Source organism: Pygocentrus nattereri, chromosome 3 (assembly GCF_015220715.1).
Source record: "Pygocentrus nattereri isolate fPygNat1 chromosome 3, fPygNat1.pri, whole genome shotgun sequence".
NCBI classification, from domain to species: domain Eukaryota; kingdom Metazoa; phylum Chordata; class Actinopteri; order Characiformes; family Serrasalmidae; genus Pygocentrus; species Pygocentrus nattereri.
Window position 1 is genome coordinate 44,434,137 of NC_051213.1, and position 13,301 is coordinate 44,447,437.

The 13,301-nt window shown below is 40.1% G+C and overlaps 1 protein-coding gene across 1 annotated transcript; it reads right to left on the bottom strand.

Moving 5' to 3' along the window:
• Positions 1-5,660: 5,660 nt before the first annotated feature.
• Positions 5,661-13,301, bottom strand: LOC108429925 (trypsin-3-like). Its single transcript, XM_037537231.1, is given in 6 exon segments — positions 5,661-5,977; positions 6,691-6,794; positions 6,797-6,826; positions 7,876-8,129; positions 9,673-9,838; positions 13,262-13,301. Coding segments are annotated over 6 exon segments (744 nt in total). The 3' UTR covers positions 5,661-5,827.

The following is a 13,301-nucleotide window of genomic DNA, read 5'->3' on the forward strand; positions in this document are numbered from 1 at the left end:
GAAATGTGTTAAACCTGTCATGTCTGAGAGGTTAAGGTTTGACGGTAGAGCATCATGCTGGGTAATATTGATGAAAGTCAAGATCACAATATACTCCAGATATATTGGCTGACAGTTGCGTTAATAAAGTTAATGAACCCAAACTTTCTGAGCACAGTAAGAATGTCTTCTTATGACAGCTTGGTTATTGGGCTTCTGCATTTCTTAAATTACACCTTACCATACTTGTAAACATTAACATTGCAGACATTTTCATCAGCTAGAAAGTAGAATTGCTGTGTGACATCAATATCAGTGTACCGGCATAGACGATCTGACCCAACGGTACACTCAGGAAAAGGTGTAGCAGTCCACGTATCTTACTGTAATTGATGATTTTCTGATCTAATGATTGACATGCCTGTTAGCCAATCACCACAGTCTGTACTTGCACCATTCAGAGAATGAAAATGAAACTCCTCAGATCAAACGTTGAGAATGAAGGTGGCAGTAAAGGATGAGAGATGTGAAAATGTGAGACCATCCTGATCATCATTTTTCAAAAGATACCTAACGAAACAAAGGCAACCTAGTTGGGTTAAACTTGAAAATGGGTTTTTCAAAACACGCTTTTGATCCGGAAGACATGGATCTGTAATCCAGTCAAATCTTTATGCAAGATTAAATCCATCAACTGCGTTTTTCAAAACTTAAAGCAGAATTCTTGGATAACAAGCTGTGCTCTAAAACGGATTAAAATTATTCATATTTATAAAACCAAATTTTAATCTTGCACTAAATATGTTCTAAAAGGTGTTTCTAACTTCTGGATGAATAGATGCTCAAATAATAAATTAACACACTGCACAATGCAGCTTATCTTTCTATTTTAGCATGTTTTTGGTGATATGATGTGGTTATGGTTTGCTTCATTCAAGAAAATCCAAAACATAGACTGGATAGACTGTACCCATGTCTACATTCAAGCACCCCATGAGAGAGAGTGGGAATTTGGAAGGGGATGACATAGCATTGTTAATAATAATCATTTTTATGTGTAGAGGACTTGCCATACTGGTGGCAGCTCAAATTGCTTTAGACAAGGACAGAGATAAAAAAAAAAGACAAATACCAAAGATATGTGGAAGTCTAAGTCAAAGAGATACGTTTTTAGATGCTTCTTAAAAGTGAGCACTGAGCTTGACTGTGTAATAAAACGTGGAATTGAGTTCCACAGTTTAGAAGCAGAATAACTGAATGAATTTCTCCATGTTTTCTGTATTTTACAGAAGGTGTTTTCAGACGGTCACTATCTACAGATCTAAGATCACATGCTGGAACATAAGCAGGCAGGCACTCTGTGATGTAAGTGGAACTTTAAGGTCATTTAAGAGGAAAAACTAGCAGCAGAACTTTAAAATCTATCCCGAATGATGCAGATAGCCAGTGCAGTTCTTTCAAAACAATAGTGATCTGATCTGTTTTGTTGTTGTTAGGATGCTGATGCATTTTTTACAAGTAAAGGATGTGTTGTTTTCTTAGGAAGTCCAGTAAGAAGATCACTACAGTGATCAACTTTGCTTGTAACAAATGCATGAACAAGTTTCTCGGCGTTGCTCTGAGATAGAAAAGGTCGAACTTAAGCAATATTTCTCAAATGATAGAAAGCTACTTTAGTGACTGTTTATATGCAGGATAAAACAGTGCTCAGAGTCTTAAGATCACACCCAGGTTTCTGACTTCAGGTTTAGTATGCAAAGCTAAAAACCTAGCTCCTCATGAAGCAGCTTTCTCTGAGTTTGAGCGTCAAGGATCAGTATTTTAGTTTCTTTGTGACTTAGTTGTAGAAAACTGACATCCACTGAGAAATATCTGGCACACAGCTGGTAATGTTGGTAAACTGGTAAACTAATGCAAGACGCTGACCTAATTATTACAAACCGTTTTGTGAGATGGTTGTAAGAAGAGCAATGCATTCAAGAAGTTCCAACAAAACCCCTCCATTGGCATCATACTTGCTGACAGGGGTTAAACACTCTCAGCTTGGTTAATGACACCTTTTGCAAGCGGTTAAATGGGGTCCTGAAGAGAGACTTTGCTTGCTTGAACTACCTACACAGAAAGCATGCAACATCATGTACAGTGCAGATTGATGAACTAAATGGACGGGTAATGAGGAATGCTGTGTTGAACCTTTTTAAAAAAAGGACCTTATTTTTCCAAATGTGAGCTTTACAATGTCCTACGATGGACCATAATTCTTAAGGGTACACATGGAGAATAAAAGTATTTTTCCATCTTAATGTGGTTCATTAATTATACAGGGAGATTCAAAAAGATTCACCCGATTTCAAAATGAACAGTGCAGAAGAGTGCAGTAAACTTTAAAAGGTTTAAATGAGCGTAAAGTTCATAACGTAAATATGACCCTCCTCCAGCTGTACTGACAACATCAGCGCCATAGTCAAATTCATCCCATACTGAACTGAGCATGCTGGAGATCATCTAGTGTTGTGGAACCAACGACGAATTCTCGGAGCTGTTGGAGGTTCACTGCCGACAAAAATCACGCTGCACAGTTATGACAGATTCACTCTTATTGAAGTGGAAAACGTGAAACACTTTCTGCTCAAGGGTCTCATCTCCCTGGAGGGACTGGAGGGATCCGTCTTCCACTGACAGTCAGAAACTCTTGTGACCCCCTCTTTCAATTGGATTGTGATTGGTTCCTAGGCGCCTCACGGTTGTAAAAATATGTGGCTTTGAAATTGGATGAATCTTTTTGAATCACCCTGTATGTTTTCCTTATCAAGAAGCATTATATCATTTGTCCAGCAGATGGACACATAGTATTAAAAGCACAGAAAATTGCGGTCTAGAAATCCTTATCCTGTGATATCCTGGATCAAGTCCGGTCTAAAATGTTTTGAAAAACTGAGAGAGATTATTTTCGTGCTTGATAAGAAAAATGGAGGATTGAGAAACTGGCGCCTGGAGAGCGGTACATATTTTAGTTCATTCATAAAGCTGAAAAAAGATTTGGATTGGACCAGGTGACTGGCCACATTCACAGCTGTGACAGAACTATGAATGGTCATACCTGTTTGCTGTGAGGTAAGCTACATTTTGGGTATTTTTTTACATTTGGGTGACTGTGGCCTGCGATGGACTGGCGACCTGTCCAGGGTGTATCCTGCCTTCCGCCCGAAGACTGCTGGGATAGGCTCCAGCTCCCCCCCGCGACCCTGACGGAGAAGCGGCTTAGAAAATGGATGGATGGATGGATGGGTGACTGTGGCCTGTGGAATGGTTGGTGGCCTCATTCACCAACCATTCTAAAGAAGAAATTTCTTCTTAAAAACCATGTACGCAGTTTTTTGATGGGTCATGACATTCACCAGTGTTTTCTTATTTGGGATTTGTTTTTAGGTAAGAACAGAATGTGCACACAATCAAGAGCACAAATGCTGAACAGTTCTGTTTTTTATGAGCATGTCATGAATCTGACTTTCATTTAGGATCTTTGTCAATAATTTTTTTTTTTTTAAACTTAGTAAGATATTGGCGAATGAGGCCCTGTGTTAAGATAGTGTTTTCTCAGCTCCAATGTTAGGACAGATATAGTAAGTAGGTAAGACATCAGGATTTGTCACACTTGTGTAACTGTAAAATCAGAATTAATCGCAGGACTGTAATGAAAATAAATAAATCTTAAACAGATTTGCTCCCTTGCTATGGACTGCCAACCTGTCCAGAGTGTTTCCTACCTTCCACCCAATGACCCCCAGGGATAGGCTCCAGCGCCGTCCTGGTCCCAGATGGTTAAGCGGGTTAGAAAATAATGGAACTTTAATCTATGAGGGAGTGGTTGGTGGTGGAGCCTGGGTTAGTGTCACCACAAGCCATATAATGTAAAACCACATACATTGTTCTTACATTATACATAGAATGTAGCAAAGTCCCACAAATCCAAATTGATCGCCACTGGCTGATCAAATTTCAAGGATCTCTGTGGAAAGAGTCAGAGTGAGTTAACGTTTACCTTTCAAAACCATATGAAATGAGTATCAACTATAGCCACTTGCAACATTATAATTTTTACACAGATCTAAAAATCATTAGTTATGTTGTTTAGCCAAAACCAGTCAAAACCAAATGAGACATGGTCAGATTGGACCTGTTGAATGAAATCTGACTAAAATTTAAAAATAAAGATATTTAACTTGCTGTTTCCATACTTGGTCCAGTCCAGCACTGATGGATCATGGTCCCATGAGGCCTCCAGGCACAAGTGTCTTTGGATCACATCATTCAGCGCTTTTTTTATTTCTTTACTTTTCTCTTAGAAGCACTTTGCTCCGTCGTCGATTCTGTTTTGCATGCTAGTAGATAAACAATGTCCTGCAGTCCACAAGCTGAATGCCCTTGCCTGGCAGTAATCTGCATCTCCACGCAAAAAGTATGTTGGAGATGTGAAAAGAAAAGTTTAAGCCTGAAAGTAAGATGTTCCCTCAGCACTCCTGTGATTAAATATTAAATAACACACCACCCACCACCCTCCTGAGTTGACAGGAGGAAGTTGAAGACATGGTGAAATGATACATGGCACAGTTTGTTTAGCACTCATAAACAAACATGTTGTGATGTTATGGATTAAATCTGCAGTTCCAGTTTAATATGAGAAGTAAATTGTATTTAAAAATCTACTATCCGTGAACGAGAGATAGATACTCTAAGAGAGTGTAGTTGGTCTCACTCTTTCTGGGTGGGTAGGACGGTCCTCCACCTCTACTTCCCCCATCCCTTAGTGGGAATGCTAGCCAACTTGGGCGTCAACTAGTAAATGTAACAGAACTGGCATTTTGTGTTCTACTCTGAAGATGTTTAGGCATTCAAACAATATTGTGTTAGTGGCAGAAAAGATGAAAAGATGCAGGCTAGTTTTGTAAGAGCCCAGCCTGCAGAGGGCGACGGCAGCAAGGTGCCATAACTTCAGGGAACTGATTAGGCCCAACCTGACACACCTGTGGAGTCCTCTGCTTAAGGCTGTGACAAACAAAAGCCCTTTGTCACACCTTTGTAGAGGGGTGACCGGTAGGGTATGCAGCCCAGATGGGTATTTAAAGAAAACGAAAAAGGCAGCTGGAAAAAACAAACTTAAACTACTTAAAAAACGCAAGAAGGCTTAAGCTACAAATGGCTCCAAGCCATACAGAAGGTGTTTGCTCCACTAAGAGCAAACAAGTGATTTACACAGCACTGCTGTGTCTGATCCACTTGTACCAGTGCAACACACACTAACACACCACCACCAAATCTGTGTTACTTCAGTGCTGAGAATGATCCACCACCCAAATAGTACCTGCTCTGTGAGGCTCTATGGGGGTCCTGACCACTGAAAAACAGGTTAATAGGGGGCTAACAAAGTATCGGAGAAACAGATGGACTACAGTCTGTAACTGTAGAACTACAAAGTGCTCCTATAGAGTAAGTGGAGCTGATAAAGTGGACAATGAACGTAGGAACAAGGAGGAGGTCATAATGTCATCCTGATCAGCATATATTGTTCACTATTATTTAGCAAGCTGTGTAAAGGTGAATGTCTAATTCTCTTTTGGTTCTCCTTCCCAGCATTGCCTTTTAAACATCACCATCGCATTGCTTGTCAATCATTGGCCATATCAGATTATTGCCCAGGCCCAGTCACTCAGAACCACTTTCTTTTAGATGTAGAAGTTCTTTTATAAGTAATTAAATCTGCTAGACCTGCTAAACTAACTAGCTAACTACCAAAAACCAACTAGGCTACAGCAGTAGTCACTTTTCAACCAATCATGAGATGAAAGATCTAATTGTTTTTTACGGTGCTGATGATCCAGGAATTGAAGTTGCAGACTTTGGTGTAGACACCAGGCCTGTTCTTCTGGGCACAGCCATAACCCCAGGACACAATACCCTGCAGCTGACCTTTGCACACGACTGGGCCACCAGAATCTCCCTGAAAGGGTCGGAAAAAGGGGTGGTAATTAGTAAGAGCGCAAAAATGATTTCCTTGAAGTGAATTGAGCCGAAAGTTTGGGACATTCAAATTAGCTGCCACATGTGATATCAATGGACATCTCTCACACACAGTACACAAAGACTCACACGCGCACAGCCAGAACAGCACAAATAATACATTTTAGGTGGAACTGCTTTTAAAGTAGCGCTGAGTTTTATCTGGCACTGAAATTAAGGTGGAATTACATTTAAGTTTTCCCTGAATTTAATGTGACCATGAATTTAATACTAACTTTGAAGTGCAACTGATTGTAAGGTAGCAGTAAATTTAAGGTGGCTCTGAATTTAAAGTTTAACTCTATTTAAGGTAGCACTAAAATTAAGGTGATACAGAATTTAAGGTGGAACTGCTTTTAAGGTGGCACTGAATTTAAGGTGGCATAGAATTTAAGGTGGAAAGGAGGGACATTTGAACAGAGGTCTATGAATTTGTTGTGATATTTGATATTTTGATACCAGTTTTGTATGGAATGACCTGAGAACTTATGCTAAACATGTAAACATGGTGTGTTGGGCCATCTAAAGGCAAAGTTTGTTGTCTTACAGGATATAAACTGATTAGTTAAGTTTGAGACAGCTAGCTGTTCTGGACATTACAGAATAAAAGCCCTACAATGTCCAAATGACTAACAATCTGGATGCTCTCATTACCTGACAGGAGTCTTTTCCGCCCTCTACGAAGCCAGCACAAAACATGTTGGAGGTGATCTCACCAGGGTAGGAGTTTCTGCAAACGGTGTCACTCAGGATAGGGCTTCCAGGCATCTCAGAGTGGAGGGGTAGTTTGCTTTAGGAAGTCATACTGATTTAGGAGCTTACAATACAGCAAGGCTAATTACATCCTAAGGCTTATTATTCAGTAACTGTGTAATTAACACTTAATATTTAGTAAAAAGTGTAATTAACACTTAAGATGTTAAAGAAAAATTTCTGCATAATTCAAGTGTTGAGATCTAAAGAAAGGTACACAAGTGGTCAGTTCCCCCATGGACCCTCACGGAGTGACACTGATGTGGTGGTGGTGGTGGTGGTGGTGTGTTACGCTGGTCCGAGTGGATCAGTCACAGCAGTGCTGCTAGTTTTTAAACACCTTAGTGTTACTGCTGGATTGAAGATAGTCCACCAACCAAAAATATCCAGCCAACAGCGTCCTGTGGGCAGCATCCTTTGACCACTGATGAAGGACTAGAGGATGACCAACAGGGACTGTGCAGCAGCAGATCTGCTGTCGTCTCTTACTTTACGTCTACAAGCTGGACTGACATTGTAGGGGTGTCTTATAGAGTGGACAGTCTGATCCACTCGTACCAGCACATCATACACTAACACACCACATCAGTGTTACTGCTGTGCTGAGAATGATCCACCACCCAAATAGGGTCCATGGGGGTCCTGACCACTGAAGAACAGGGTAAAAGGGGGCTAACAAAGTATCAGAGAAACAGATGCACTACAGTCTGAAACTGTAGAAATACAAAGTGCAGCTATATGTAGGAATTGCGAATCAGTCACAGGAACAGTTGTAACCATGACTAACTGAAGCCTATTTACCAAGGGAAATGGGCCAAAATCGACTACACGGCCACAAAAAGATTCTCATTGATAACTACAGATTTCCAAGAAAGTACCAATGTTATTAATGCATTTGAATACTTTTTTTGTTCATATTTGTATGTATAAAGTCAAAATTCAGTATGTATGTAGAAATTTGAAGTGGACATATGTGCTGGAGGCATGTTCACTAACAAAAGCAAAAGAGTCCTTGTTTCCCCTCAATGTAAAAAACTTGCTATATTTGCATTGGAGACATAGTGACCCCTAAGTAAGCGTACTTACTGCCACTGCTGAGAGTGTTTCCCCATCCGGAGATCAGGCACCAGATACCAGCAGGGGCACAGGTGCTGGGCAAGGGCACGGTGCGCACATAGCTGTTGATGGTGGCAGCTGATTTCAGCTTAATAAGCATGATGTCATTGTTGAGGGTGTTGCTGTCGTAATTGGGGTGCCTGATGACCTTGGAGGAAGAGATGAATTGCTCAGTGCCTTCATTGACATCAATGTTGTGCTCACCCAGACGCACCTGGATAGACCTGTTAAAAAAACAAGAGAGAGTCTTTTTATGAGGGAACAGTTTCACTGTACCATAGCGTGCACAATATACACTGATCAGACATAACATTATGACCACCTCCTTATTTCTTTGGTCAAGACCCCCATGGACCCCCATGTGGATCATTCCCAGCACTGCAATAACACTGATGTGGTGGTGGTGGTGGTGTGTTAGTGTGTGTTGTGCTGGTCTGAGTGGATCAGTCACAGCAGTGCAGCTGGAGTTTTTATATTTTTATATAGTAAATGGAGCTGATAAAATGGACAACAAGCATAGAAACAAGGAGGTGATCATAATGTTATAGCTGGTCAGTGTACCATATAGTGTATAGCCATTGTTAATTATTAGTGTTATATTTACCAAATTAATCTTTATATTATCACAAATATGGCAAAGTCAGTATCTAAAAAGCGGTCAGGTAGGGGGTTGGAGTGTGTGGAGTGAGGCAGAATGATGGCTTACATCTGACAAGGGCATAGACATTAACAAATCAACATCAAAACCGTCTCCGATTGCATTTTCTTTGTTGTATATAGTGTGCATTGCTGTTTTGGTTTCTGTCCGCTTGGATAACCTTTTAGTTGTATATGCAGCAAGCACCTATACAGCTTGGTTGGACCAAAAAAAGAGGTTGACAGATAGGTAAACAAAGGAAAACCAAGCAACACCTAAGCTAGAAAACAAAATAAGGCCCAGCAGAGGGCGCTTAAACCTACTCATGTGCCCTGGGGCTACAGGTGGTCATGTGTCTAGTTATGCACAGTGTCCAAAAACAAAACCTTTGTTTCTTTCCATTACTGTACAAACATAAAGCTAAAGTTTGCTTCTTACCTCCCACGTTGTTTTTCGAATGGTAAAATGTTTATGGTCCATTCATGTCTTACCTTTGCTTCGACATTTTCACAAAGCCATTACAGCCTTTGTAGTAAAACAGCATCATAAGTACCAACTTCGCAGAAAAAACTGACATCAGTTGCTCTTGACATCCTCTATGGGACCGAATTTCACCTTTCCATGTACTCAGTTACATCTGTCACCCGCAACTGGAGCTTCAAATTCAAACACTGATGCACTAATAACGAACTAAGGCAATGGCGGATAGCAGTGTTTGCTGTGCAGTGATTGGAGGGCTGAGGGAAGAGGGGGAAGGTTGGTTAGAGAGCATAACAATTTGATTGAGCATAAAACGGTGACAGCACTCACAGAAAACAAATCAAGTTTCAGTTTCCTAAATAGTCAGCTTTGTTCATTTGATTGGATAGGCTCGTTGCAATCTGGGTAGGGGGAATGAATACATCAAAGCCAATCAGAGGCCCTGAATAACCCAGGACCCCTGGACCTCAGCCGATGTAAGCCAGTGCATTAAATCACCCCTGAGGCCTAGATGCAATAAGAACTGCGAACCCCAGCAAATATTTGTGCCCAGAGGCCTATAAGTTCATGATCCTGGTTTGGGTTGAAGCGATTTTGGGTTTATCTCTGCTGTGGTGATCAGAAAGGAAAGGACATCAAATGATACTTACGATTTGTAGCAATGGGCAGCTGAGACCACCCACAAGCTGGTGATCAGAGAACCTCCGCAAAAGTGATACCCAGAATACAGAGATACCTGGTAGGGCACTCTGTTCTTAGGGCACACGTACCCTCCAACGATCTTATCATCATCATCATCGTCAAAGGGGGCAGCAACTGTGTAGCAAACGGGAAAGCTTAGCAACTAGTGGTTGGTATAGTGTAGTGGGTAACACCTCTGCCTTGTAGACTGGGGTTCAATCCCCCACCAGGGCAAGCACCCAACACTATACCAATAAGAGTCCTTGGGCAAGACTCCTAACACCACCTTGGCCTACCTGTGTAAAATGATCAAATTGTAAGTCTGCCAAATGCATGTAAATGTATGTAAATGTAATGTAATGTAATATAATGTCAGCACAACACACACTAACACACCACCACCACCACATCAGTGTTACTGCAGTGCTGAGAATGGTCCACCACCTAAATAGTACTTGCTCTGTGAGGGTCCATGGGGGGTCCTGACCACTGAAGAACAGGGTAACAAAGTATCATAGAAACAGATGGACTACAGTCTGTAACTGTAGAACTACAAAGTGCAGCTATAAAATAAGTGGAGCCAATAAAATGGACAATGAGTGCAGAAACGAGGTGCTCATAATGTTATGTATAGGTTATACCTCAGTATGTGGCAGTTAAATAAAGTAGTAAATAAAATAATGCCATGACTTTGCTTGTCGGTGACAAGGGTTCAATTTCCAGTACAGATAGTTTGTTTTCTTACGTTGCTACACGGCCATGGGGCAGCCGGCAGGCCGAAAGTTTTATTACACACTTCTATAAGCTAAGAATAGCTCAACCGGTTTGCATTGAAGAATCCCTGTTGTTACTAGATAATAAACCTTACTATGTAATATGCCTGGCACTTTAAAGGTTTCACATGTTTTTCATATTTAAAGCATATTTGGCTCCATGAAATGCAACCAAAACAGTGAAATGCAATGTACACATGAGATTTAACCCTTAAACCAGTAACATGCAGGAAACATAGAAGTAAAAGATCCATTAAATTGATTTAACATTGTTTTAAGTACTGCACAGTACAAAGCAATATAGTCATGCCTTTACATTTCAAGCTGGATTGTGTTCAGTTCTGATGTGAATTCAGCATTTTGGTCATAAAATGCATCTCAGGTTTATCCACTATAGTGATTGCTTGTCAATTTGGCACAAATTCATCTCCGTAAATTGTACAGTAAAATACCTTTAATTCATATTTATGTTCCTCTTTTTGAGCCTTTGCCCCCCTGAGCCTCTAAAATGTCTATGCATGGGCCTAAAACCAGGTCACTACCCAAATTGTATGGGGTATTAAGGGTTAAAAGGAAATCTATGTCACTTTTTGGTTTTGGGTCTATTTCCTTTGGGAGGAAAAGAACAAGTAAACTAAGTATTATCTGAAAAGAACTTACGACTTGTAGCAATGGGCAGCAGACACGACCCACAAGTCGTTGATCAGAGAGCCTCCACAAAAATAATATCCAATATTCAGAGGCGCCGGGCATGCTGATGCTGGGCACTCGTACCCTCCAATGATCTTATCGTCATCATCAACAGGGGTGGCGACTGTGTAGTGGAATGAGGAAAGTGTATGTTTATCTACATGTGCATGTATCTGTAAACTCACCAGACGAAAAAATTGTCACTTGTCTACTTTTTTTCTTCACTTATTGCTCAGCATCAGTCCTGCCAGGTAAGACTTACTTCGGGCTGTCCATTCAGATGCTTGCTGTCCATTTTAGTCCACTCTTTTACAAACTAGGTGCACATTTCAGACAGAGCTCATTTCACTCCCTCTGCCAGATTGAGAATGAGATCAACTCAGTCAAATACAGACACCCTGCACTTCTCATCCTAGAATGTGGGAGTGTCATTTTTGAGTTCTAGTCACACATGAAGGAAGAGTGGGCTAAAATGGACAAAGTTACAGAGAAATAATAGATGCAGCTGTTTTTTGTCTGAGGAGTTTATATTAATTATACATGTTAATTATCAATGTTTTAAATAAAATTTACAATCTGACCACCTTCAAATAATTATTAGAACACTGGGAAGCTGTAAATAAAAATGTAAAAACCTATGTCTAGAATGATCAGTCCCACATCATCCCATGGTTTTTATGGGCGCATGCCACTAGGGCCCCCCCCCCCCCAGAAGCAATTATGACAAAATCTAAACAGCTGTTTTGACTCACAGTGGGAACTTTAATAGCGACACAACCAAAAAAATGAACTAATTTAAGCTTTGTCGTAGTGCTTCTGTCATACAGTTATGTTTTTCCCTGAATGTCCACGTCATCTTCTTTTCCAGTAACTGCGTAGTAACTGTTCCACTTTCCCACAAGCTTTTGGTTTTTTAGCAGTATGTTAGCCCATGAATGTACTTCAGATTTGAGGCTCCAGGTATTTAAATGATGTGCTTCCAAAGTCACACCTGATACCCTAAAAGAGTAGTGCATGCCCATTTTCCATGTCAGCTGTGGCAGTAAGCTTTAGCCTAGGTTGCTTTAGTGTTTCATGTATTAAATATGTTTGTAAAAGCCTTTGTATTGTACATCTTAGCTCTCTGTTTTCAGTCGATGCTTTAAATCTAAGTGTTACAGTGGTTTATGTTAACCTGTGTTTCATGTGCCAAACACCAGTTAGTACGCTGCCACTGTGATGCTTCCCAAACCTGATTACATTACCATAAATTCATGACCACCAATGCAGGTAGGTAAGGTTGGGCCCTTCAAATATTTGTGCCCACTTAATGATCTTAATGGTCTGAGCCTGAGAATGATGAAATGCTAAGAAAACTGTATAACATCAAGAATTGAGTTGTAGTGCCTATAACAAGCATTTATGGAGTAAAAACAAATGAAATCCACTGTGATTTAATGTTCTTTGATGAATTATGAAAACTTGAGGGCAAATACCTTTTTTAGGGAGTGTGTAATGAAAATAATATCTGAGTTCATCATAAGCCTCATTTAAAAGAGCATACCACTGTTGTCAGAAGAAAACCTTGTACCTCCAAAATGGTAATTTTACAGGAGAAGGAGAAAACATACTTTACTTTTAATGTAAGTCAATGGAACCGGATGTCTTTACAAGTCATTTTGGCCCATTTCTTTTGGCCCATTCATCATGAAATTTATATAAAATGTAAAGAGCAGCAGACAATTTCAAATGATGTCAAAAACAGTTAAACGCATTTGTAAAGCCACAGTGTTTGTATGTCACTCAGTAACATATAGATGGCACCAATCTGATACACTGAACACTGGATAGTAGGTAAGAGTAAATCTGATCTAATCTAGCTAAACAGAGAATAATTACAAATCATTAATTACAGACATCATCACAATGTGCACAAAACCTTTTCCTGATTTCCTGATCTGGTGAAGATGTTCAGAGAATAATGTATATAAATAAGTATTAAACTTTTTTCAGTTCATTGCACTTTTTTGCACTATGCTTAATAAAGAATAGAATTAATTACCATAAATATAGAACATTATAGACAAAACAGAAATGGAAAAATAGGGAAACTTACATGCCGCAGCAAAGATGGCCAGTAAAATGATGCACTTCAT